This window comes from Carettochelys insculpta, chromosome 4 (genome assembly GCF_033958435.1).
Source record: "Carettochelys insculpta isolate YL-2023 chromosome 4, ASM3395843v1, whole genome shotgun sequence".
Lineage (NCBI taxonomy): Eukaryota > Metazoa > Chordata > Testudines > Carettochelyidae > Carettochelys > Carettochelys insculpta.
Genome location: NC_134140.1, coordinates 14,532,575 through 14,553,644, shown reverse-complemented (window position 1 = coordinate 14,553,644; position 21,070 = coordinate 14,532,575). Strand labels below are relative to the sequence as shown.

The 21,070-nt window shown below is 41.5% G+C and overlaps 1 protein-coding gene across 5 annotated transcripts in view; it reads right to left on the bottom strand.

Annotated features, from left to right (window-relative positions):
- The window catches only part of ST3GAL5 (ST3 beta-galactoside alpha-2,3-sialyltransferase 5), a 62,611-nt gene that overhangs the window by 13,797 nt on the left and 27,744 nt on the right, over positions 1–21,070 (bottom strand). The window contains exons 2-4 of one of the 5 annotated variants that reach the window (XM_074992286.1): positions 11,135–11,259; positions 5,579–5,693; positions 4,299–4,642 (exon numbers count right to left, since the gene is read on the bottom strand). In XM_074992286.1, coding sequence (XP_074848387.1) covers positions 4,299–4,642; positions 5,579–5,693; positions 11,135–11,178 — 503 coding nt within the window. In that variant the 5' untranslated portion in view covers positions 11,179–11,259. The other 4 variants (XM_074992284.1, XM_074992285.1, XM_074992287.1 and 1 more) reach the window with 4 other exon arrangements.

Sequence of the window (21,070 nt, the reverse complement as noted above, 5' to 3'; positions counted from 1 at the left end):
ATTACCCCACCAGAAGAGAAAATGGAGGGCAGACTTTTCTATATGTATGTTGACTTACGCTGCATTGTGTTGATCTACCTCGGTAAACCTCATCTAAATGCAAGATGGAAGATTGTTTAGCATAAGTAGTTAACACATATTTCAAAAACAAGAAGACCTGTGGCACCTTATAGAGTAACAGATAATTTGGAACATAAGCTTTCATGGGCAAAGAGCCTCTTTTGTCATAAACTTAAGCTTTGACCACGAAAGCTCATGCTCTAAATTATCTGTTAGTCTATAAGGTGCTACAGGAGTTCTTGTTGGTTTTGAAGATACAGACTAACTCAGCTACCCCTCTGATATTGTCACACATTTCAAGAGACTATGTAAGGTAAAGTGGCCAATTAACACATTTCCAGTTAGACAGAGGAAAAGGCAGGGGAAGCAGCAGGTAGGGGCTGTTAGTGAGTCATAAATTTATGAATAATCCATAAATCCAATACCTTGATTCAATCCACGATTTTTACTGGCAACAATCAAGGTAATACCACTACAGGGCTAATAAAGGTAAAAAGTAGTAAAGACTTTGCTAATTAAAATGAGCAGTCTATATCTTATATAGCACTTATGTTTTAATTTCAATGAGTATTTAATATGAACTGTACCAAGCCCATGTTATTTTTTGCCCCATTCCATCATCCCCAAGACTTTTGGAAAGCAGGCAGTGGGTTTATTTCATTTATATGACTGTATATTGTGCTTCTGTTACGTGATGCGTCTTCCAGAGTGTGTCAACGACACAGAGCGTTATTTTCAATGCACCTATGCTTCACAATGCTGAAACAGAATGCTTTCTAACACTAACACTTATCCTTTCACCTGAAAGGCTTTATACCGTAAAAACAAGATAGCTGACCAACTACCCTGATAAACAAAGGTAGGACAGGTTATTGCAAGAGCTTACATAAGAATGATCAGATTATATCTGTTTGCTTTAGGAATGTATGTTATCAGCTTCTATGTGTACACTGTGTCTTTGACTGCAGTAATTTCCAACTGTGTGTTTTCATTAGCCGTGTTTTCTGATACCTGCTGTCTAGAGCAGTGCTTAAGTCATAGCCTAAAAATGGGTCTCAAGAATACAGAAAAGGGAGATAGCCACTTAAACCCCACTACCCAGGGCTGAAATCACAGAGGTTACATAAAACCACAGAATCAGTGATCTCTGTGAGCCACCCCCTAGCTTTACCCATTAGCCATATCTGATGCAACGTGGGAACAGTTGGGGGAAAACAGTGCTGTGCAGAGTTTCTAGTGCAGAGCATCTGTATTAAACAAGAAGTGACTCTTTAGTTAATGAAATGGATAATTTTTTAAACTGTCTTGTTGCAACAGCAAGCACCAGTTATAGGACTTCATTCCAACTTAAGAGGCAAAGCAATCATAGGGATGACCCTGCTTACTGGAAGTGTGGGTTTTCATTTACTGAGGCGAATGCAGGCCACAGCATGTCATCTGCAGAGAACTGTTAAGCACGTGAAATGCTAAAACCATCAAATGTATGTAGACTTTGGAGACAGAGCAGTCTAGCTGTAAGGACAAGACACCCGATTTTTTTTAAACGAAAAAGAAAATAATTAGGAATGTCATAAAATCTGCACACGTACTTACTGCTTGTGAGCCAACATAAACGAAGGGTCCTGTGGCACCTTATAGACTAACAGAAAAGTTTTGAGCATGAGCTTGTGGGAGCACAGACTCACTTCATCAGATGCTGGTCTTGGAAATCTGCAGCGCCAGGTATAAATAAGCCAGAGCAAGGCTGGGGATAACAAGGTTAGCTCAGTCAGCAAGGGTGAGGCCTACTACCAGCAGTTGATCTGGAGGTGTGAACACCAAGGGAGGGGAAGCTGCTTGTGTATTCTGGCTGGCTAAATAGAGGAGCAGCTTCCCCTCCCTTGGTGTTCACACCTCCAGATCAACTGCTGGTACTGAGCCTCACCCTTGCTGACTGAGCTAACCTTGTTATCCCCACCCTTGCTCTGGCTTATTTATACCTGGCCCTGCAGATTTCCAAGACCAGCATCTGATGAAGTGAGTCTGTGCTCACGAAAGCTCATGCTCAAAACTTTTCTGTTAGTCTATAAGGTGCCACAGGACCCTCTGTTGCTGTTACAGATCCAGACTAACACGGCTACCCCTCCGATACTTGAGCCAACATTGTCTCTTATCCTGTTGCAGAGCGTGTTGCAAAAAATCTCACACCATCACCAGCAACTTAATTTTATCTTTGGCTATTGATATATGCACTGAATGCTGGACAAGTCAGTGGCACATTTAAAAACAAAAACAAGAAACAATCCCTCTCTCCAACAATATGCTATGGAGAAGAATCTTGCATATATTTGAGACTAACCTGCGAACAGCTGATCACCTTTCATTAAGCAACTGTTTCGCTTTACAATTAGATGAAGCTACAGATGTACCAAACTGTGCCATCTTGCTGGTTTATGCAAGGCATGCATGGAAAAGTGATTTGAAGGAATAATACTCGTTTAGTGCAGATTTGTCAATTTCCACTACATACTGCTGATATATTGGCTCTTCTGGATAATCACTTGGAGTCGGTGGGATTAAGCTGTTGAAATTGTTGGTGTTATAACTGATAGAGCCACATCAATAAAAGGGAAACATTCAGGAGTTGCTCAAAGTATCCTTTTGAAAGTCCTCACTGCAAGATGGAACTACTATTTCCTGCACAGGGAGGCATTAGCAGCTAAATACAAGACATCCAAGCTTCAAAATATTCTTAAAATGTTGTCAAAATTGTGAATTACATAAAAAAAAAAAAAGTCAAGAATACATGATGCTTTCAAGAAAACAGTCAGTGCACATGTACATCTGCTTTACCATGCTGAGGTTCACTGGCTTTCCCATAGCAAAGTGTTGCTCGTGTATATGAACTGACGTATATGAACTGAGGAGTGAGTTGGCAATTTTTTTTTTCTTTTTTAAAACGTCTCCCACAGGAGAGCAATTCAGTGATAGCTTGTTTGTGCTGTGTATCTGAAAGATCTATTCGATCATCTGAATCGGTCTTTACAGGGCAAAGGACATAATCGCATTGAATTAAATGTCAAAACTGCAAACGTGTTCCATTAAGTATCTCTAAAAAACAAAAAATTTGGAAGAGTCCACTACCTAGGAAGCATGCAAGATTCTTCAATTACTTTCCAGACAAACAAATTAAGAGCAAAGAATGGTTATGGGATCCATTTGGAATTGTACTGGAAAAATAAACCTGCCTATAGAGGAAGAATTTCAGCTGGTTATGTTACCCTGAGATCAGAGTCCTTAGAGGAAAATGCACTGAAGTGAGCCTTCCCCGGTTTTGGTGTAGTGCTGCTACTGGACAATTTGTCTTTCAGTGCAACCTAGTTTTGTGCAACTCTATTCTCTGCTTTGATGCAGCTGAAGAATAAAAGCAGAAATAGCCTGGATGTTGTGCCTTCAGATTGCCCTGCCTACAACTACACCAAACTTTGATAACTGGTCAAAGAGAAGCAGGCTCAGATTTCTCATTAGGAGGAATTTGACTTTATTATACTGTTATGTGTTCCTGTTGATGTCTATTTCTGCCTTTAACTTTTTGACTATTGAGCTACTTTAACTTATTATTTTTATTATGGTCAACGTTGCTACCTGTAGTAATAGGTATTCTGGGGTCACAATACATCTTTTCTAATTAAGCTATTTACTGGATTGGGACTGGCCACCAATGTTTACAGATGGGTCCTGGTCCAAAAAAAAAAAAAAAAAAAAAAAGATTGAGAATTACTGGTCTAGAGTACATTGAAATAATTATATATATCTGGTCCCTGCAGTCTGAATTTGAGCGATTTTATCTGATTCACCATATTTTGAATATTCTAAAGACAAGCAATTTTAATAAAAATACTTTCACTTTCATAAAGAACACCAACAGAGAGGTAGCCGTGTTAAAAACTGTATTCTAACAAACAAACCAGCAGTCATGCAGCACTTTAAAGAGTAACAAAATAATTTATTAGATGATGAGGTTTCATGGGACAGACCCACTTCTTTGATCTAAAGAAGTGGGTCTGTCTCATGAAAGCTCATTACCTTATAAATTATTTTGTTAGTCTTCAAAGTGCTACATGACTGCTAGTTTATTTCACTTTCACAAAGCAATAAATTTAGCTTTGTGACTTCACTTCCCACCCCACAGAGAGGCTCTTTGTAAATAACACCATGCTAAATTACTTTGTAACTTTAGACAGATGAGAAATATGCACCTTATAACAATATCAAACTGATTGAGCACATGGCCTAGCTCCAATCCATGAAGTATTCCACCATTTCCTACAACAACACAACGCTTACAGTGTTTTGACTTCAAATTCTCAGGCAAATCATGCTCGGGTAAGAGTTTTAAGAGGTTCTGAAGTTTATCAGCGTTCTTGTGAAATCCAAATGGGGGTTCATATTTAAATACATCTTCATGTTTGTTTATATCTTCTCTCACAAAAGGAAATATGTTCATGCTGTACTTCTCAGCAAATAATCTGTCCATCTCCTTCTTCACAAAAGAAGGTCGACATTCTCTCTGCAGAATGACTTTGGCATAATTTTGTGCTCTCTGAAATGAGAAAGTATATAAAATTTAAGTGACATAACCTAGCATATTGCATTACTACAAATATAGCATATTCTGTCTGAAGCAAACTCCCAGGAGATCAACAAGTATCTATAAATTACAAGATGTACATTTTAGAAAGACAAACCAAGTTGAATTGCCAGCTGCCTGTTTGTGGTGTTATTCTGACTGCAGATTTCAGAGTATAACTTTTACATCCTTCAGGTGGAAGCTTTCAGTTAGAGTGCAGGAGTAATTAGAAAAATTACTATGTGAAAATGGTACCTGTTTACAAAGACTGCCTGCTTCCTGAACATTTTCAAGTAGTAACTGATGACTTTTGTTCCTGGCCAATACATTATGGGAAAGGAAGATGTTTTTAGCTGGGGAGAGTCAGCACCTTTGTGTTACAATGTAATAGCAAGCATAATATTTTAGTTACCAGAATAACTTTCAAGCATTAGCACTCTCCAGTTGGCACACAAAAGCTCATTTTTAAATCTGCCTAATCATCCCATCCATTCTGCAACTTCCAGGAAGGTCAATGCGCATTCCATGCACGCAGACAGCAAGATGAAAAGGCTACAGAATTCTTTCTTGCAATCTTCTACTTTGTTAATGCAGTAAACCTTTTTCAAAAACCATGTCTCATATCAGTGATAGAAAACGTTACTCTAAGCCATTGTTTTTGATTCCTTTCAATTTTACTCCTACAACTCTATAATTTTCTCTGTGTAAGTCTCACTACCTATATAATCACAAGAATTGAAACCATCAGCCTCCCGGTGCAGGAAATGGAGTATGCAAAAAAGGTAAATTAATCTACCTTCATTGCAGGACTTCGGCCTACAACTCTATCACTTCAGGTCCTGCAATGAATTTTCCAACTCTACACAATATTGCAGTAACATTTGTAGATACTGATAAAAAATAGCAAACCTTTACACGTTCAAGGTCCACATAGTGCATTTTCTTCATGTCACATTCTTCAGGGCCAAAATGTAACTTGAGGATGTAAAGGAAACACACCACGACAGCAAACAGTATAACATGTCTAAAATGAACAAAAGCCACTGATTACTTTAGAACAGAAGGTCACTGCCAACATTGGAGTTATTGCTGAACTACTCCTTTGTGAAGCTGATGAAATGTGAACTAGTTTTAAAAAAAACCATAAAACAAAAACAAAACGTAAAAACGCATGTTTAAATGAAACCCATACTGAGATAATGCACAGTTCTTATTCTGTAAGATGCATTCTTCCACACCCCACCAAAGCTTTTTGTACTGAAGTACAAAAGTGGATCAACACTGCAATACGGAGATTGGCGTTCCAGGATGGTATGCTTTGGTTTTGTAGTGTAGTTCTGTATTGGTATCAGTCAATTTAAACTACATAACCTTGATATGCTCAGAATCAAATGTGACTACTGCAACATACTGCTCTCTGTAAATTTTAGGGATAATAGTAAAGTGTTTCTTGTTTTTTTTTAAAATAATAGTTTAACGTCACTCTTAAAATTGGCCAAAACAAAAATCTACTCATGTCAAGAGTGCAGACGAAAAACTGGGTTTTCAGTACCAAAAATACTTTAAATATTTTTGGTGCGGAAAACCCTATTTTAAAACGTCAGAACCTTTAACATTGTTATGTTCAAACCACTACTTAGATGGCACCCCATCTACTTTAGGTTAGTTAGAAGGCCAGAAAGCAGGATTTATAATCTGAAATTTAAAGACCCAGACACGGACATTTCTGCCTCATATTACAGAGCCAGTACTCCTAGAATTATTTTAATCCAGGTTTTCCTCTGTGGTTTGAGTGCGGTATAGGGCTACGTGAACACCGAGTAATATTGTTGGGAAGTACTATCTGACAAAAGAGCTAAGAGCTACTGGTCAGCTGAGCACTGTTACCTTAGAAGGAGTGCTAGAGTGCACTCCAAATATTTGTTTGAAAGTATTTTAAACAGTGGTTACTATTTCTTGTCCCACCTTTAATTTGGAATGTAGGAGAGAGTAATTATAAATTGTTAAACTGTTACACTACAAGTAATGATTGCAAGCCCCCCTTACAAAAATAAACCTTTTATGCTTTCTCCCCTCCTGCCAGTGCTAGCTCCCATAATGGGAGCTACACCCTAGATATATTAATAGACATTATTCCCTTGTTCTGAAAAGGATCAAAATAAACTACAAAGAGCAAATGTCTTTTTTTTGCTGCCAACATATGACGACACATGATTGCCTGGCCTCTAACCTCACAAAAAGTGGGATTAAGCGTGAGAGAAGGTTACTTACCATAACTGGAGATAGTTTGCAATATATGGTCACTAACTGCATTACTTTAGAGGTCACCGAGTCCAGTCCCCTGAACTCACACTATCTGACTCATCCCTGAAAGGCATACCCACTCTTAAATATCTCTGGGCGATTTTTTCCAGTACTTACCCACCCGTCAGGAAGTTTTCCCTAATGTTCACCTTAAACCTCCCATGCTGCAGTTTAAGCCCATTGTTCCTTGTCCTATTGCCGGAGATTAAAGAGAATAATTTTTCTCCATCCTCCTTGTAACACCCTTGTAGGCACTTGGAAGCTGTGATTCTCTCTCCTCTTAGTCTTCACTTATCCTAGCTGAACAAACATATTTCTTACAGTCATCCCTCACAGGTCACGTTCTCTAGACCTTTAAATCATTTTTGTTGCTCTTCTCTGGACCTTCTCCAATTTCTCCACATCTTTCCTGAAATGTGGTGCCCAGAGCTGGACACAACACTCCAGCTGATGCTTAATCAGCACAGAGTAGAGTGGAAAAATTTCTTCTTGCGTCTTACTTATGACACTCCACTATGATCTTTAGATCCCCTTCTGTAATACTCCTTCCTAAACAGTCACTTCCCATTTTGTAAGTTCCTCCCTAAGTAGAGTACTTTGCATTTGTCCCTGTTGAACTTCATCCTATTTACCTCAGGCCATTTCTCCAGTTTCTCCAGATTATTCTGAATTATAACCATATCCTCCAAAGCACTTGATTGGTATCATCCATAAATTTTTCAGTGTACTCTCTATGCCATTATCTAAATCATTGGTGAAGATATTGAACAGAACTGGTCCCAGAACTGATCCCTGTGTAACCCCACTTGTTATGCCCTTCCCTCATGACTGTGCATCATTAATAACTACTCTCCAAGAACAGTTAGCCAACCTGTTATGCACCCACTCTACAGTAGTCCCACCTACATTGTATTTTCCTAGTTGATTGAGAAGGTAGTCATGTGAGACTGTATCAAATGCTTTTCTGAAGTCTAGGTAAACCACATCTACTGCTTCCTTTTTTCCACAAGGCTTGTTATCCTCTTTTTAAAGAAGAAAAAAAAAAAAGCTATCAGGTTGGTTTTTTGTACCATCGTTGCTACAAAAGAGTTTCAAAAATCACCTGCTATTGTTTCTGAAAAAGCACAGCCACAGACGGTGTTTTAGAATCATGGAGTCCTGGCAAATATTCAGTAATATAGAGTGCATTTTCCTGAGATCTTACTTGCTTTTTTATTTTTTACTCAGAACAGAAAATATGGTTAAATACTTTCTGACAAAGAATATTGTAGAATGGTAACTGAGCAAACGACAATAGCCTGATTTGCAATGTTAAAACATAATACCAAAAATAGTTAGCAAAAGACTATTTGGTCACTGATACCTTAGAAATACTCAGATGCCAGAGAATAAAAATATTTTTAAAATCAACAGTTACAAATTCATATTGTTTTGATTTTACTTGTTAATTTGAATAATTTCTTGCTATTTACAAATCTGGGTATTGGTTTTTGAGGTTCAGTCCATTTATTCCTATGGAACAAAAGCCAACCACAATTTATGGGATTTTTATACTCAAAAATCAATATTAATTGTCAGTCACTTAGGCTACATCTACACTTGCCCCATTAAAGCAGGGTGATGGGAGATTACGAATGAAGTGCTGCAATGACTATGCAGCACTTTATCAGGCAAATTCTGCCCTGTGGCAACTTCAAAGTGCCGGCATGCTGTATAGCCATGGGCACTTTGAACTGCCTTCACTCCCCAAAATTTTGAGGAGTAAAGACACTTTGAAGTAGTGCGGGCTCTTCGAGGTGCCCGCAGTCACACCACATCCCGGCACTTTGAAGTTGCCGCTGGGGGGAGAATTTGACTAATGAAGTGCTGCATACTCATTGCAGCACTTCATTAGTAATCTCCCATCACACTGATTACCCTGCCCCCTTTGAAGAAGGGGGCAAGTTTAGACATAGCCTTAGAGTAACACAAATAACTTTTAATAACCTAATGATCTGTATACTTGGTTTCTGCATGTCAGACGTAAATGTACAAGTCCAAGATTTTCATAAACAAGTGAATAAAGTTAGGCTCTGAAGTCTGTAGAAGGCACCTTAACAAAAGACCTCCTTTTTTTGGAAGTGCTGAGCACTCAGCAGCACTCATTTAACTATCTTTGAGATAAATTTATTGAGTGAATGCCAACCAATTTTAATAACTTCTCTGTGAAAAAGTAAATTTGTTAATCCGCACACTAAAACTATAAAAACACTGGTGATTTCTTCACATCTCACAAAGATTCAGTGGCCCACGCTGCAGTGATGTGTCTTAATACAAATATATCTTTTTACATATCATGTCCTTATATTAACATTCTACTAGCTATGAAATATCAAATTAGAACTAACTACAAGGGACAAAAATTTTGATGCAGTATTTTTTAAAAACTAATTGTGTTTAGCAACTAAATCAATAATAGGAAAATTCAGTAATCCACAGTGCATTTCCACTGTATTCTATTTTCATCACACACCACATTATACACTCATCCCTTGTTAAACAAATACTTTATTTATGAGTACTCAGTTAAACAAGGAACACATATACTTACCTTTTGTTCACTGGACGAGTGAATTCCTCCCACTACGAATATGAGCCTTACTCCCTCCCCTCAGCTCCAACCTGCCAAAGTCTGACCCCGCTTCCACTGTCCCGCAGCCCAAGCCCACCACAGCCCGACACCCCCTGCCAGCCCCACGCACCCAAACTGCTGCAGCCTAACCCCACCAGCTCCACAGACCAAAAATGTCACAGCCTTAACACCTCCTCCCCCTCTGGCCCCACGGACCCAACCTGCAGCAGCCTGAACCCTGCCGCCTCCATGAACCCAAACTGCCACCATGTTTTAACCCTCCCTCCTACTCACGGCCCCAAACTGCCCTCAGCCTTTAACACCCTCCCCTGTCCTGCAACCCCAGGTTCACTTACCTTTCAAAAGCAGCACCACCTGCTGCCACTTCAAGCACTTGGAACCAACCAGAGACTTTTACACGTATTTTAATAGGAATCTGGTGTCCCTCTTACAAGTTTTCGCCTCCAAGCAGAAAGTTAGGAACCAGTTGTGTTCGTAGAGTGAGGGATGAGTGTTTTGACCAAATGATTTATTGTGCACAAAATAAAACTGAATTCTAGGGCTTGCAGCTAAATTCTTACTTCTGGGTGAAGGAGGAGAGAGGAAATGAGTTAGGTATATTACAAAGAGATCTTTGGCAGTCACTCAATAACGAGTAAGACATCTTCATGCCACCCTCCTATTTGTGAGTCTGTTGATGGCTGATCAGTCCAATTCTGGGGGCTGCAGATCTTATCCCAGAAGGAGCAGGTGTTGGTAGCTGCTGGACGGGCGTGGGACAGTCTTCAATTCGCTTTTCTTCTTCTCCTCTGCCTCCCCTCATCTGCACGGTAGCAGAATCTCTCAAGTTGCGCCACCCCCTCACAGATTACCACTCCCCGCAGAGGACAGTTTTCAGCAAGGTTCTCCCATTGAAGTCAACACTAATGCTGCACTTTTTTGTGTGCGCCTTCAGTATGTCTTTATATCACTTCTGCTGGTCTCCAATGCTCCTCTGTCCTTCCTCCATTTCAGAAAACAGAATGTGTTTTCGGAGGCGCTGATTACACAGCTGAACCACGTGACCAGTCCAACGAAGTTGTTGATGAATGATAGCTTCAATGCTGGTCATATTTGACTCTTCCAGAACACTAGGGTTCGTGTGCCTATCCTCCCAAGAGAGATTTAGGATTCTCCTGAGGCATCATTGCTGATATTATTCAAGGGCCTTCAAATGATGCTTGTATGTTGTCCAGGTTTCACATATGTACAGCACAGTTGGAACAATCACTGCACAGTATACAAGGAGCTTTGTCTTGGGATAGATGTTCCTGTTCTCAAAGACCCTTTGTCTCAGGCAGGCGAAAGCAGAGCTTGCATGGCTCAAAGACAGAGCTCTCTTGAAAAAAGTGGCACAAGCACTCAGCTTCCACTGGATCTCAATGTGATTGGAGGCCTAACTCCTTTTGGAATATGTTATGCTTTTATACCACACATCACTGAGGTATCTTGAAATATGTTCGCTTAAACAGCAATTTAAATCTAAGTTACCATGAGAGAGAGACACTTACTTGAGAGTACCTTTTAAAAACCAGCTTGGTCTTTTCATCTTCATGTGTGACCAGCTTATACCATTGCACAGAGGGAGAGTGATAAATTTTCAACTTCATACAATCATCTTCATCACTCAGCATTGCTGTAAAGAAAAGAAAACACTTTAAATAAGAATCTTGTTGCTATGCATTCAAACAAGTTTCTGAAGGCATCCAATTACTATGAGCAATTAAGTGGAAAGTTTCCTGGAAGATAACTTGGTTTTGTTTACCCTGGTATCAATGATGCAGTTTTAATTTCAGTACTGTTGAGAACCACTTCATCTTAATGGGCTGCAATGAATAAATAAATTCATCCTAATCGGCTCTGAACTACATTGCTAGGGAGCAATTCTGAAAATATACGTGAGTGTTGCTATTTACAAAGCTTAATCGCATGTGAGTTTAAATAATAAGAGATGCAATTACATTATGCAGAAGTTGTATAAAGATATCATAGAACACAGTAGCTGACCGTAGTTTACATGTACACCCCCCCCCACACACACACACACACACACTGCCTCTTCCAACGTTTTATTATATCTCAGATGGTAAACTACCCAAGGCAACTGTATGTCCAAGAGATTATATCTCTAAGCTCTATTCAGCATCACATATGTCTATGACAACATACAAGAAAGTAATAAAATATTTCAAACAGGGAGTCCATGCAAAGACAGGGCATTTGCAATGTACTGGATGAACCAGTTCCAAAAAGGATGTCTAAACAAAGGGAAAATTGAAAAGTGGAGTTCAATGGATTTATTACAGAGGATTACCTAAAACACAGATAAATATTTTCAAAGAGCATGCTAACGGGTAATTTGATCACAGTCTATAGGAACCTCTATGGGGAGGCTATCCTTGGTAGCTAAGGACTCGTTAAATCCACCAGAAAAGGGCATAATAAGGTCCAAAAATAAGAGGCTAAAGCCAGACAAATTCAGACCAGAAACAAGGTGCAAATTTTTAACAACCAGGACAGACTATTGGATTAACTCTGTCACTTGACGTCCTTAAAATCAATACTGGATGTCTTTCTAAAGAAACAAACATTCTACCTCAACCAGAAATAGAATGAAGAAGAAACTCAGCCTAGATGATCAAAATGGTGCTGTCTGACCTCAAAAAATTATTAATGTAAATTGACCACATCCTCTATTTTCTGCTTAAGGATAAATTGTACCTCCTTTACAAGTGTCAGTTCTAAGGCTACATCTACACTGTGAGATAAATTCAAATCTATTAAAATCAATTTTTATAATGCTGATTTTTCTAAATTTTATTTTGAGTATCCTCACTTTCCACAGGCTCCCAAACTCAACATATTGCTTCCACACTCAAATCACCAAACATCGACTGTTGCGGCAGTGCATTGTGGGAATCTATCCCACCGTTCCCTCAGCCCCGCATTCTGAGCCAGGAGCTAGATGCAGCAGCACTGTCAGTTCCCCTCGTCGGGCAGCTTGGGGGGACCCAGGAAACTGACAGCGTGGCAGACCTGGTCAACTTCCTGGCTTCCGCTAGTACAGTAAACCCTCCATTTAGTGGACTAACAGGGCTGTTCATTCTTTCCCATGGCCTGTTAAATGGGAGGGTTTACTTCCCCTCCCTGCAGGCTCCCCCAACCCCAGTCCCACCCCAACTTTCCCCCCAAAAAACCACAACCTCCCAAAAACAACCAACCCCCCCAAAAACACTCTCCCCGCCTCCAAAAAAAAAAAAACCAACAAAAACACAAAAAAAAACCACCCTCTACAAAAAAAAATAAACCCAAACCCCTGCCACTCACTGGCTCTGGTGGAAGAGCTGAGCTGCTGGAGCCCATTGGCTGGGGGCACCTGGGCACAGGTGTCCAAGGGCGCCTGCAGGATGGGTGCCTGCCCATGGGCCTCTGACGCCCTGTGGCAGAAGCAGCCTGGCCACATGGTGCCTGGCCCTGTACAGCTCCAGCAGTCCAGCTGAGGGGTGTCTGGCCCTGCATGGCTCGAGCTGTCTGGCCTTGGGGTGTGAGCAGCATAGCGTGCCTGGCCCCACGAGGCTCAAGCTGCCTGGCTATGGCATGCCTGGCCCCGTGTGCAGCTCGAGGTGTCCAGCCACGGTTGCCTGGCCCTGCATGCCTGGAACCACCTGGCCATGGGGTGCCTGGCTCCCCACCACAGACATGCAGCAGCCTAATCAGTTTCCCAGCTCCTGCTAGTAGTGGGGAGCTGGGAGTCAGATGCAGCAACACAGCGATGTGGGATAGATAGAGGATGCTTCTGGAGGCTAATAAATTTAATTTTAACATACGATGCTTCCAAGCTGGGCTTTAATCCAACTTCTGAATTCGAGCTTGATGCTATACCCATCAGGTAACTGCAATTTTGTAATCTCTAGATTAGTGCACCCTAAATCAAGCTAATGATATTTACAGTGAAGACAGTCACCTGGTAATATCGAGCTAACTGCCTTAAATTCGAATTTATCCCATAGTGTAGACGTGGCCTGAGTTACTTCTTAATAAGCCTGCTATTACTTCTCCAATAGAAACATCTGGATGTGAAAAGCACTGGATGCTGTTTAATTGCTTTTGCATACTGCAGGTTACCATTTGCAACATGTCTGCATGCCAGTGAACTGGTCAGTCTCCATCGTTCTGACAATTTTAATATTAAAAGACTGAAAATATTTAAACTGTCTTCAAGAAAATCTCTTAATTTGTGGGTTTTTATAAACAGATTTTCCACGAATGAAAAATTGGAGAGTCCTTTGCAGTAACTGTGGTTTTCATATTTATATTAACAAATATACATACTGTCATCATTGTCTTAAAAGGAAGAGAAAAATGGAAAAAGGAATTGAAGAAAAAGAATGCTGAAAGACAGAAAGGGGTAAATGAAGAGGGGGGAAGAGAGAGTGTGGTAAACCCATATTATTAATATTCTGAATTTTCTCTACCTTGGAGTGAAAGAATTTAACTTCTGTCCCATTCCCAAAAAAGCTTGTTCCAGTAAGCAGGAAGAGAAAGAAAGGAAGAGATAGTTTGTTGTAAGACAGGAGCATTTGAACTAACATTTCAACTTGATTCAGAAAGTATGGTCTTTTCTCTACAAATACACATTAGACAAACACAATCCTATTGGAGGTATTACTTACTCCAGCACATTCAGATCTTTAAGAACTCGAATCAACATTCTGAAATTCTTCCCAAATTTTGGCAGTCTGAATCAATTTCAGTGGTAATTCATCCAATGAAATCCCACAGAAATGAATTTCACCCCCAAAGTTCCCTGAATACCTTTTCTAGTCACTTTTTACACTGCATTACCTTTGTTTTCTCCAGGATATGCAGTTTACATTTCATCTATTTGTATTTTGTGAGCAATATTAGAGGAATAATGAGAATATTTGTATTTTCAAATTATTGTTGGGTAAGAATAACGTCTAGTGAATGCGAAGTTGGAACGGGACTCAAGAAATCCTGGTTCAATTCCCAGCTCAGCCACAAGGCTTCCATCATATACGACCATAGAGAAGTCTCCTCTGTGCGTCAGTTCCCAATCTGTGAAATAATAGTTCCCTGAATAGCGTTCTGAAGATAAAAATCCATTAATGATCACAAGGGCCATAAGCCATACCTAAGATTACTGAATAATGAAAATCAAAGGTCTATTTGTATTAACAAATAAGGGCAACAGGACCCCACCTTTGGGGAGGCTAGCCCCACGATCCCATCCTTGCTCCACAAAGCCACATTTCCTGGGCTAGAGCCCTGAGCTTCCCCCAGCTCCCCTCCCACAACCAGAGAAGTCCCAGGCTGGCCCAAACCAGCAGACTGACCTGAGCAATCCCATCCGTATCAGAGGAGTGAAGGCTGGAGAAGCCACAACCCAACATCCTCCAGTAGCAGCAGCCACCTAGGAAAGCAGACCCTTCCCTGACCTACTGTATCAGTTTCCCATGATAGCATATGATATTAACGCCTAGCTTATCTAGTGTTTTCCAACAACAATCCTAAGAGCATGTCACATTATTTAATATATTTAGCCTCATGCTACCAAATCAAGCTGGCAGGGAGTGCAGTTATCCCTATTTTACAGATGGAGAATGGAGGCACAAAGATGATAAATTACTTGTCCAAGGTCACACAAGAAATCTGTGGCAGAGTGGAGAACTCACGCTAGGCCTCCAACATTACAAAATGGTGCCATAACCACTGGAGCATCCTTCCTTACAAACACAGCGTTACACATTGCTCGAGTTTGTTTCACATTTAAACAAAAATACTCTCACATAACTCAGTAGGATGACAAACAAACTCAGCAAGCTGAAGTACGCCTCAGCTAAAATGTCTGTGCTTTGCTGACTATAGCACAGTGTTTTCCCTGTGCAGACTGAAATGGCTGTGGGAGGGTATAAACAGATTCAGAGCTCCTTACTCGTGAGCTTTGTCAGAACACCAGCCATTTGGAGCACTCTTCTTTATGCCATTGGCTTTTCAGATAGACAATAAAATTCCTTTAATCTGGCCTCTGATGGTCCAGCATCCCCCGAGATATACCTACCTCGAAATTCGCGTAAGTCGGGGGGCTTCGGTGGTGGGTTGGGGCCATGGGAGGGGGGTTAAGCCTGAGGTGGGTTAGGACTGCAGGGCAGCCGGGGGATGGAGTTGAGCTGGGGCGTGCAGGGGTTGGAGCCGGGGTATGCGGGGATGGTGAAGAAGCTGAAGGAGCATGGGGTAGAGAAGAGGCTGGGCGGCGAGCTACAGCTGGGCACAGGGGTGGTGAGCTGTGAAGGGGGAGGGTTGAACTAGGGCTTGGGGGTTATGGTGATGTCCAATAGTCCAGAAAATTTGGTAATCCAGTACCTGGCTGGTCCTGGACATGCCGGATTAAAGGAATTTTACTGTATTTTCAATTAACCAAAGATCACAGGGTTAAATCATCTGTAACAAATAATTTAGCAGTAACTTTTTGTGGGTAATTCCATGAGAAGAAAAGAAATTATTCCCACCTTTTCTTCAGTTGTGACAATTTAAATAAGGCGTTTCTGTAAGCTGCCTTTACCATCATTGTAAAGTTTACAACCAAGTCTTCAGATTCATGTTTTCGACAACTGCTCATTCTGCTCACGGGGAATGGTGTTAGCAACTGATTCAACAGGATAGATGGGTCTGGATGGGAGGAGAGTGTGCATGAGAGATCTTTAAACACAATTTGACAAGAGTAAGTGCTAACTGATCCCCAAGACAAAGAAGCGGTCTCAGACTATGGAGAAATATCGGAGAAGGCTTTCCAAGCCAATAGTGATCAAAGACAGGGAAGAAAAACCAGACAGGTCTGATGCAGTTGAGCCTCAGAACTATGAGCACCAGAATTATGACCTAACCAGTCAACCACACACCTCATTTGTAATCGAAAATACAAAACCCGGCAGCAGCAGAGTTCAAAATAAAGGCAAATATGGAACAGTAAGTACTGTGTTAAATGTAAAACTACTCAACAATAAAGAGAAAACATATTAAAAATGTATAAAGTAGGGAAACTGTTTCTGTACTCATGGTTTGTTTAACTGAAGATGTTAAAAGCAGCACTTTTCTTCTGCTTTGTAAAGTTTGGAAGCTATATTAAGTCACCATTCACTGCAAACTTATGAAAGAACAACTGTAATGTTTTGTTTGGAGTTATGAACAGCCTCCACTCCTCAGGTGTTCAGATCTCTGAGCTTCTACTAGAATGCTTGCAATGCTCTTCAACATGGAAGTCAACACATGCGGATGTTTACTAATTAAGCATGGTGTAGGTACTTCCAAAACAAAACTATATAAAATGGGCTTATTGGAGGGTCAGGGCACACAATCAGAGGATTTTCGGTCCTCAGTGAAGCATGTTTTGATTAATTCTTATTTGACACAAAGGGGGCAACATTTCATTTATACTAATGGCATCAACAGGAGCTACCTGGGCCATAATTGTGCTATTACTTGTTCTCTGATGCACCCCACTGAAAAACTACTTCTGATGTGTTAGTGAAACAAGAATTGCTCCTCCACGCAGGACTTGATCCTGTTCCCATTCAAACCAAAAGAAAACTCCCATCAACTTGAGTGGCACGGGATCAAGCGCTCAGTGAACAAATACTACAAATATAGAAAGGGCAGGCAGCAAGCATTTAAATAAACCAACTCCTTCCCCAGCCACCCTCCAATTTTTGAGGACCAGAAATCATAGAAACTCAAAATAAAAACCCACAGAAACTACTGAATAGAAATTATTCTTAATACTTGTGCATATGTTATTACCTTTTTAATTTATGCATAACCAAGGTTATGCACTCAGACAATATCACACAGACAGAAAAGGGCAAAGCAACAGTGGCTTTGGAACCAAAACTCAGCTTCTTGTGTGCATATGTTGTATCTCAGGCACAACACTGCATTACTGTTAACATTCAGTTACTCACAGGGATGAAATTACTGCAAACTTCAATCACAGGCACTTTCTCATGCTCCTCTACAAACATCATATATGCCATCACGTACCAACAATGCCCAGATGCTTTGTATATTGGACAGACTTCTAACTCCCTTAGACAAAGGGTCAATGGGCACAAAACAAACATCAAAACACTCCAGATCCACAAACCAGTTAGTCAACATTTTAATGGAATGGGGCATTCTGTCAATGACCTAAAGGTATGTGTGTTACTGAAGAGGAATTATCACACCGTTCTAGAAAGGGAAACGGCCGAGCTGGCTTTTATATTCAAATTTGGCTCATTAACACATGGTTTAAATCGTGATGGGAACTTTCTGAGTCACTATAGGGGCTCGTCTGCATACTTGGCTTAATCTAATTCTTGACCTCCCCCCCACCCCTCCACTCTCTGATTTGCTCACCTTGATTATTCTGATTTGTCCTCCTTTCTTACTGTTTTTGGTTCTCTGTGCCTTAAATATTGAGTCTGTTCTGGTCTGGCTATGGTCTGAAGAAGTGGGTCTGTCCCACAAAAGCTCACCTAATAAACTATTTTGCTAGTCTTTAAAGTGCTACTTGATTGCTTTTTGTTTTGATAGTGTATAGATTAGCACGGCTTCCTCTCTGTTACTATTCAAGGACCTAGGTTTGCTTCTTATCTGCTCAACTGTAACAGGATTCATGCAAAGCTGCCGTGAAAGCTAAATGGCCTGTCAGTCTGGAAGCACTGACAACTTTTATGGTGTTAGCCTTTTCAGCTTCATTTACTGGTGTCCTATTGTTATTGTTAACTGGACCAAACACTGTCACATTTAAAATATTTTAGAGGCAATTCACTTGAATCTTCAAGCTGTTCTTAGTATGCATGAACACTACAAAATAAAGCAAAAAATTCTAAGAAACTGCTGGCACATTCTGAAAGTTGCATTTGACTAACTAAACAATTCAGGTGGTGAGGTACTCTCCTCTCCCAGCTGCAGCGCTCGGGGAAGAGAGTGGGGCCACCCCCATACTCACTGGTGGGAAGCACTGTGATGCAGCCCAGGGAGCAGAGCAAGCTGGGCCCACATTACTCTGTTCCCCTGCCTCTGCCAGTGAGTGGTAAGCAGCAGTTTCCTATCCCTGCTATTCCTCCCCAACCAATGTGGCCCAGGGGACAGGCAGCATGCTGGTGGAAGAAAGGCAGGTAGAGACAGGACCAGAGGAGGAGGTGGAGGAGTGTCCTGGCCCTTTCACAGGCTGTGGGGCGGGGGGGAAGAGTCATGTGGATGGTGGCCTCCCTTGTGTCCTCACTCACCAGTCCCCTAGCTGCAAGCATCTCAAAATGAATTAAGAAAAGAAGAAAGCCTATAAGAAATGGAAGGTGGGTAGGATCAGAAAGGACAGCTACCGCTGGGAGGTCAGAAAGCGTAGAGAAACTTGAGAGCTCAATAAACTGAGCAGAGCTGAATCTTTCAGAAGAAATTAAAGCCAACAGTACAAGCTTCCAGAACCACGTAAATAACAAGAAAATAAGAAAAGATGTGGGACTGCTAAGCACTGAGGACGGGGTGGACATGAAAGATCATTTAGGCATGGCCCAACATCTAAACAAATACTCTGCCGCTAGTGTTCCCTCTAATTTTTCCCACCCGAATTGAATGAATTTTGTTAAGTGAACCAATGTGGAGGTTTGCGCAACCTCACCTTCATAGTGGTACACAAATTCATATAGCAGGAGTGGGGCCAAAGGGTTCTACATGTGAGAAAGGGCTGGATACAGGTGTGTTAGGGCTCTGGCTGGGGCTGGGATGCAAGGGCTCTGAGGATGATGGGTTTCGGATACAGGAGGGGGCTCCAGGCTGGGGTGGGGCTAAGAGATTTGTAATAGAGGAGGAAGCTGCAGGGTGAGGCCAGGGGATGGGATGCAAGAGGTAAGGATCAAATAAGCTGTGCTCCAAGTCCTAAATAAGGGTGGAGGTGAGAGGTGGGTGAAGCGTTGAACTGGGGAAAAGGGAAGGCTGCTTCTCAGTGATGGCCCACTCCACTGAGAGTGATTGTGCTATTTATTACGAAACTGACCTAGTTATAGCTGTGGCTTACACCACACTACTAATAGGAGGAATAGGAGTACACCCAAAAGGAAAAGAAACACCCCCTGGGTTTTTTTTTTTAAACTCCCAGTAGTTCTCTAAAATAGCCCACGGGTTGGTGGAATTCATTGGCTGTTATCTATCCCGATTTCTAAGAGCTGTTATCTATCCCCAAGAAGTGTGCGTTTTGAGTTTCAGGGGATAGGACTTAAGGATTAACAGAAAAAAGTGAAGTACAGATACAAACAACATTCTGTTTTGTAGAACACGGAGGTTCAGCGGACCCCGCTTCCCAGCTGAGGCAGCTTGCTTTCAGAACTTTCCGGTCATTGGGTCAAAGCCCTCTCGGGGGTCCTGGGGCATCTTTGCCTCAGCCTTACACGTGACTCTTACAGACTCATAAAACTAAAGACATACACACAGCAATACACATAGCTATGGCAGGGTATCAAAAGAAAAGCCAGAGATAAAATGCAACTGCTAACTTTTACTTACATAGCTGAGCAGGTACAGGAACAAAACAATAAAACACTGCATCTGGCTATCTAAGCTATACTGTTACAAATTTCTTCATGATACCAATAGGTTTTCACACACTACTCTATTTAACTTGTGAGCAGGCGGGAGGAGTGGCGAAGGATGATCAGTCCTAGTCTCAGACAGCATCCGGTCTCTCCAGGATTTGGGAGTTCCTCCTCCTCCTTACTTTGTTGCCCCCTTTTATGATCTGCCATTTGCTGGCTCCTCCCGAGGCCTAACACATCACATCCTGGTTGCTTCTGCTTCTCTTTGCCTGTAGCCCCTCTCAGCCCCCTCCCCTTTTTACACAACCATGGCTGTGTCTACACGTGCCCCAAACTTCGAAATGGCCATGCAAATGGCCATTTTGAAGTTCACTAATGAAGCGCTGAAATGCATATTCAGCGCTTCATTAGCATGCGGGCGGCAGCCACGCTTCGAAATTGACGCTCCTTGCCACCGCGCGGCGCGTCCAGACGGGGCTCCTTTTCGAAAGGACGCCGTCTACTTCGAAGTCCCCTTATTCCCATGGGAATAAGGGGACTTCGAAGTAGGCAGCATCCTTTCGAAAAGGAGCCCCGTCTGGACGCGCCGCGCCGTGGCAAGGAGCGTCAATTTCAAAGTGCGGCTGCCGCCCGCATGCTAATGAAGTGCTGAATATGCATTTCAGCGCTTCATTAGTAAACTTCGAAATGGCCATTTGCATGGCCATTTCGAAGTTTGGGGCACGTGCAGACACAGCCCATATGTCCCATACTTCTTTTTCCCTTTAAAGCTATGCAGCTGGAGCCTCTGGGCTGCTAGGTTAGAGGCCATGGCTCTTTTCTGTATAGGGTTTTCCTGTTTGTCAATTTTAGACTGGG